Source organism: Nipponia nippon, unplaced genomic scaffold (assembly GCF_047370975.1).
Source record: "Nipponia nippon isolate SJK-2023a ecotype South Korea unplaced genomic scaffold, ASM4737097v1 scaffold_97, whole genome shotgun sequence".
NCBI classification, from domain to species: Eukaryota; Metazoa; Chordata; class Aves; order Pelecaniformes; family Threskiornithidae; genus Nipponia; species Nipponia nippon.
Genome location: NW_028262421.1, coordinates 61,535 through 67,470, shown reverse-complemented (window position 1 = coordinate 67,470; position 5,936 = coordinate 61,535). Strand labels below are relative to the sequence as shown.

The window sequence follows — 5,936 nt, the reverse complement described above, 5'->3', positions numbered from 1 at the left end:
GTGTCCTATCACCGGATCCCAGGGAGAAGAGATCAGCACCTCCCTCTCCACGTCCCCTCCTCAGGCAGCTGGAGAGAGCCATGAGGTCGCCCCTCAGCCGCCTTCTCTCCAAACTAGACAAGCCCAAAGCCCTTAGCTGCTCCTCAGAGGACATGCCTTCCCGCCCTTTCACCAGCTTTGGTGCCCTCCTCTGGATGCATTCAAGGACCTGAACATCCTTCTCCAATGGTGGGGCCCAGCACCGCACACAGTATTCCAGGTGAGGCCTCACCAAGGCTGAATGCAGCGGGATAATCCCCTCTGCTGACCGGCTGGTTTTGCTGTGTTTGATGCACCCCAGAACACGGTTTGCCCTCCCGGCTGCCAGGGCACACTGCTGACTGCTGTGGAGCCTGCTGTCGACCAGCACCCCCAGATCCCTTTCTGCAGGGCCACTCCTCTCCCAATTTATACTTGTGCCCGCTGTTACTGCATCCTGGGTGCAGAATCTGGCATTTTGACTTGTTCCATTTCATCCCATTAATCATAGCCCAATGCTCCAATCTATCTAGATCCCTCTGCAAGGCCTCTTGTCCCTCGGGAGAGTCAACAGCACCTCCCAGTTTGGTATCATCAGCAATCTTGGTAATGCTGCATTCGACTCCTGCACGCAGATCATCGATAAGCATATTGAACAGAACTGGCCCTAGGATTGAGCCCTGAGGAAGACCGCTGGGGACCAGTGGCCAGCCAGATGCAGCCCCATTCACTGCGACCCTTTGAGCCCTGCCCTTCAGCCAGTTCTTCACCCAGCGCACCGTGAACCCGCTCATCCCCCAGTTGGACAACTTGTCCAGAAGGATGCTGTGAGGGACAGTACCAAAAGCCTTACTAAAATCCAGGAAATCTACACCCACCACCTTGCCTTCATCCACTAGGATGGTGACCTTATCCCAGAAGGATATCAAATGAGTTCAACGGGACTTGTATTTAACATGGGTTCACAAAGGGGAAGGGAAAGTCCAGAGGTCCCTTCCAACCTCAACATTTCTGTCATTCTGTGAGGAGAAAGGAGAAAGGAGAAAACTCCTGGGGGCTTGTGGCAGGCCTGGGAGGGAGCTGAGGTCCCTTCCAGCCCCAGCACTACAAATCCAGCATGAGATGCCTCCATTGACTCAGCTGATTGCCTTCCCTCAGCGTGGCTGAAGGAGATGCCTCCCTGGCAGTGTCCAGGTGTCCTGCCTCATGATGGGCCAAGGCAGGGGGATTCTCAGACCTAACTGTGTCTGGGAGAGGAGAAAGGGCACTGCTGCAAAGAAACGTCTCTGCAGAGGTGAGAGAGGCAACATCGGTGATTCCTTCAGTCTCTTCCCAAGCAGGTTCCTGGAGAGCCCCAGGGAGACCTGGAGGGAGCGCCGAGTGGGGTGGGGGGCAGAGAAAGTGACGTCTTGGGCAGGTGCCCTCCTCCGGGGCTGAGACAGGCTCCTGGGGTGGAGGGAGCTCCTGGGAAGCAGGCAGCAGTGCAGAGAGACAGCTCTGCCAAGGAGCAACTCCTCTGCCAAGCGCAGCAGGGCTCTGGGCAAAGGAGTAGGGCAGAGCGAGATTAAAGGCAGGCTGGAGTGGGAGGAGAGAGGAGAGCTGCAAGGGAAGAAACCTTTCCAGCCCTTGACACGGGAAGTCTCTTGGTGCAGGGCAATGCAGCTGCCGTTGCGGGAAGGGTCTCCGAAAGCGTTCATAGCCTCCAGGGTCTGTCAGGAGGCCTCCCAGCCCAGGGGCTCATGTTAGACAAGGGGGAAGGGGTGAAGGCAGGGTGTGCAGCCAGAGCTGCCCAGGGCATTTCAGAGGGGGCTTTTGCAGAGGAAGAGCAAGGCAGGGGATACCTTAACGCTAAAGAGCTTTCCTGAGGCCGTGCTTCCAGTTTCCTGCTGTTTCAGGACAAAGGGAAAAGGTGCTGCTGCATTTGGCGAGGGAGCCTGAGAGTCCTGAGCTGCCATGCTGAGAAATCAGTAGGTCTGGTAGGAGCCAAGGCAACTGCTTCCATCCACTCCTCTACCTCCAGAGAGCACCAGCATCACCTTTGCTGGCCTCAGCAGGGTTTCTCTGACCTGCTCCTTACTGCCTGCAAGCGGGGAGTACCACCAGAGAGTGCCTGAAACTGGGAGGTTTCTTCAGGTCAGAGCTGAGCAGACAGGAGTGGGTGATGGGGTCTGTGATCCCTGACAGGGAAAAACTGGAGGGCAGAGAAACAGTTCCCGGCAGGGATAGCTCCAGGCAGCAGAGACATGGGCAGAGAGCTCTAGGAAACTCCAACCCCAAATGGCATGGGAGGGAGAATTTGGGAAGCTCCCTGTCATGCCCTCCAATGCAGACACCTTCCTCTGCGCAAGACCCCTGCTCTCGTCTCCCACCCAGCACAGCCTCTGCCCTCAAGGCTGTGTGGTCCAGGGCAGGAGTTGCCTCCTCTGCAGCCAGAGCTCTGGCACAGCAGAGGGGCATCTCTCCTGACACGTGGCCGCTTCCCTCTGCAGGGCAAAGGGGCTGAGAGCGACTGCCCTGGGCTTTTGCTAACTGGGAGGTGCTGTGCTCTGCTGGGTAAGGAGAAGGCTTTCCTGAGTGCCCGGCCGCCTCTCCTCTCCTTGCTTCCCTTAGGAGGAGAGTCACAGAGTTCTTCTTTGTTCCTGCCCCTGCTTGTGCTGCTCTTCTTCCTGCTCGTGGGGTCCCTGGCAGTAACGGTGGTGGTGTGGGGCAAGGGGTGGGGGTGGGGAGTGCCTGCTCTGGCCCTGACCTGGAGGGCGCTGCCCTGGAGGTGTTTCCATGGGACCAAGGTGCCCAAGCCCTCTCTTCATTTTCCAGGCTCCAGACACTGCACTCAGTGCTTGGGCAATGAGGCACTGCTTCCCTTAGCAGACAGCACCTTAAGACACCTGATTATGCTGGACAGGGAGTCCTGCGGGGCTGTGAGCATCCCTCCAGAAGGGCACAGCTCTCCTGCAGGACCTTGGAGATGTCTGAGAGCACCCGATCTGCCCATGCCAATCAGCATCCTTGCCCTGTCCTCTTCCTCATACTCCGCAGAGCTGTGCTGGAAAGGAGAGGTGTTTTGAACTCTGCACCTGGAACAGGACCCCTCTGCTCCCAGGACACTCCAGTGTCTTTTGCAGAGCAACCTCTGGGTGCAGTCGTCCTGCAGCTGAGAGCGGTGCAAGCCCAGAGCAGCTGGGCACCAGGCTGATGGACAGAGCAGCCCTCCTGCATGGGAGCACTGACGGAGGTTTGCACTGAGAGCAACGGGGCAACGGGGGAATGTGACCCTTTCCAAGACCATTTCCCAAGTGGGATGGGCGTGTCTGCATACTAAAACACAGTGTACCGACACACGTTTCCTGCACCTCATCTCCCACCTTCCTCTGGGGAAGAAAGCGTCCTTCTGGGCTTTTTGCCCTCCGCTCTAGTGCAGCACAGGGAACTCCTCCCCAGGAAGCCTCCCTCCAAACACCCGGGGCTGTTGCTGCCTCCATGGGTCCTTGCTGGAAAGCAGGGCTGACCCTTCCGGAGCCCCTGGGGAGAGGGCACGGCTCTGCACAGCACACTCAGCCAGCACAAACCAGAGCTGAAGCCTCGGAGCTGCATAACCATCCCTCGGGAAAGAAAAACACCCTTAGGTATTGCACAATGAATGAATGTAATGAAATTTGGCTCAGAGAAGCTTCCCCGAATTTTTCTGTTTTATCTCCTTTGGCAGTTTCCATGCCCAGAAGCAGCAGATGTCCAATGGCAGCTCCACGAACGAGTTCCTCCTCCTGACATTTACAGACACACAGGAGCTGCAGCTCTTACCCTTCTGGCTCTTCCTGGCCATCTACCTGGCTGCCCTCCTGGGCAACGGCCTCATCATCACCGCCATAGCCTGCGACCACCGCCTCCACACCCCCATGTACTTCTTCCTCCTCAACCTCTCCCTTCTTGACCTGGGCTCCATCTCCACCACTCTCCCCAAAGCCATGGCCAATGCCCTGTGGGACACCAGGGCCATCTCCTACTTGGGATGTGCTGCACAGGTCTTTTTCTTTCTCTTCTTGTTTGGAGGAGAGTATTTTCTTCTCACTGTCATGGCCTACGACCGCTACGTGGCCATCTGCAAACCCCTGCACTACGGGACCCTCCTGGGCAGCAGAGCTTGTGTCCACATGGCAGCAGCTGCCTGGGGCAGTGGGTTTCTCCATGCTGTGCTGCACACTGCCAATACATTTTCCCTACCTCTCTGCCAAGGCAATGTCCTGGACCAGTTCTTCTGTGAAATTCCCCACATCCTCAAGCTCTCCTGCTCAGATGCCTACCTCAGGGAAGTTGGGGTCCTTGTGGTTACTGCATGTTTAGCCTTTGGGTGTTTTGTTTTCATTGTGGTGTCCTATATGCAGATCCTCAGGGCCGTGCTGAGGATCCCCTCTGAGCAGGGACGGCACAAAGCCTTTTCCACATGCCTCCCTCACCTGGCCGTGGTCTCCCTGTATGTCAGCACTGCCATGTTTGCCTACCTCAAGCCCTCCTCCATCTCCTCTCCAGTTCTAAATCTGGTGGTGGCAGTTCTATACTCAGTGGTGCCTCCAGCAGTGAACCCCCTCATCTACAGCATGAGGAACAAGGAGCTGAAGGGTTCCGTGAAGAAACTTTTGACTGGATGCTGTTAATCGGCAAGAAACTGCCCATCTTCTTTGGCAAATCTCATTGCGCTTGTAATGTAACTCATTATAGGCTGAGACTTTCTTGGGTAGTTTGTTTTTGGCTTTTCTTAGTTGTAATAATGCTGTCCACAAACAAAGTGCTTGTCTTCATCTGTGTCAATATCCACCTGTTTTTTGTGATCCAGACTGTGTAAATGAGGAGCCGTGCTCTCTGTGTGTTTAAACAAAATAAAGGACCCTTCAGCAGCTTGTTTATCTGAGATCCTTCCCCTCAGACCTTTGTAAAGCTGCAGGTGGAGTACCTTGGTGCAGAGGTGGAGAGGAAAAACAGCCCTGGCACAGCAGCACTGCCAGGGAGCACCAGTTCTTGGTCTTTCCCAAGCTGCTCTCTTTCCACTTCCACACTCTCCTTCTCAGCCCTTGTGTTGCTGCACGGTCGGAGTGCTCTGGCAGCTTGGTCACAGTCCTGTGGTGCGGCAGTCCTGTGACCGCAGGCAGGGACAGGCAATGGGCACCTCTGTGACAGAGCTGGCCTCCATAATAGCATTTCTGATTAGCTATTAGGAAAAATTTCTTCACGGAGAGAGTGGATAGGCATTGGAACAGACTGCCCAGGGAAGTGGTACAATCACAGTCCTGGAAGTATTCAGAAAACCTGTGGATATGGATATGGTGCTTAAGGACATGGCTTAGAGGTGGACCAGGCAGTTAGGTTAAGAGGCTGGACTCGATGATCTCAGAGGTCCTTTCCAACCTGAACGCTTCTATGATTCTATGAAAAAGGATCTTCGAGGGCAGTGCCTGAAGGCTTAGGTCTTCTTTCAAAGTGGCTCTAGAGAACACGCCCAGAGAAGTGCCCAGGAGAGGAAAACCCTTGTGAACAGCTCAAGTGTGTGAGTGTGCAGCTTTGGGGCACACAGCAGTGTCATGGACGCTCATGGGAGACTTCAGTCCTTGGCACCCAAGAATGTCTCCTCGCACAGCCAGGCCTCCTGGGAGAGACGTGAAGGACCAGCAGAGCAGGCTCTGGTCTGTGCCCGTGTGTGCTGGACACCCCACCCAAAGCACACACCATACTGGCTGCTATGAAGAAAATTAACCCTATCCCAGCCACACCCAGTACACCGAAGCTCCCCTCCCATGGCATTCCTGGTATCAGTTCCGTCTCACTCCCTGCCCAGCGCAGACCAACCGCCTGCAATACAAATGGGGTCACCAAATGAACTCCTCCCGAGCCTTGCACAAGCAGGCAAAGAGCAAAGCGGTGCCTCAGGG

At 55.7% G+C, this 5,936-nt stretch overlaps 1 protein-coding gene across 1 annotated transcript; it reads left to right on the top strand.

Annotated features, from left to right (window-relative positions):
* The first annotated feature begins 3,743 nt into the window (after positions 1-3,743).
* Positions 3,744-4,667, top strand: LOC148050011 (olfactory receptor 14J1-like). Its single transcript, XM_087745557.1, has one exon. The coding sequence runs from the start codon at positions 3,744-3,746 to the stop codon at positions 4,665-4,667; it is 924 nt and encodes a 307-aa protein (XP_087601683.1).
* The last annotated feature ends 1,269 nt before the right edge of the window (positions 4,668-5,936 follow it).

Coding starts and splice junctions, on each gene's coding strand:
- LOC148050011 (XM_087745557.1), top strand. CDS start 3,744: ATGTCCAATGGCAGCTCCACGAACGAGTTCCTCCTCCTGACATTTACA.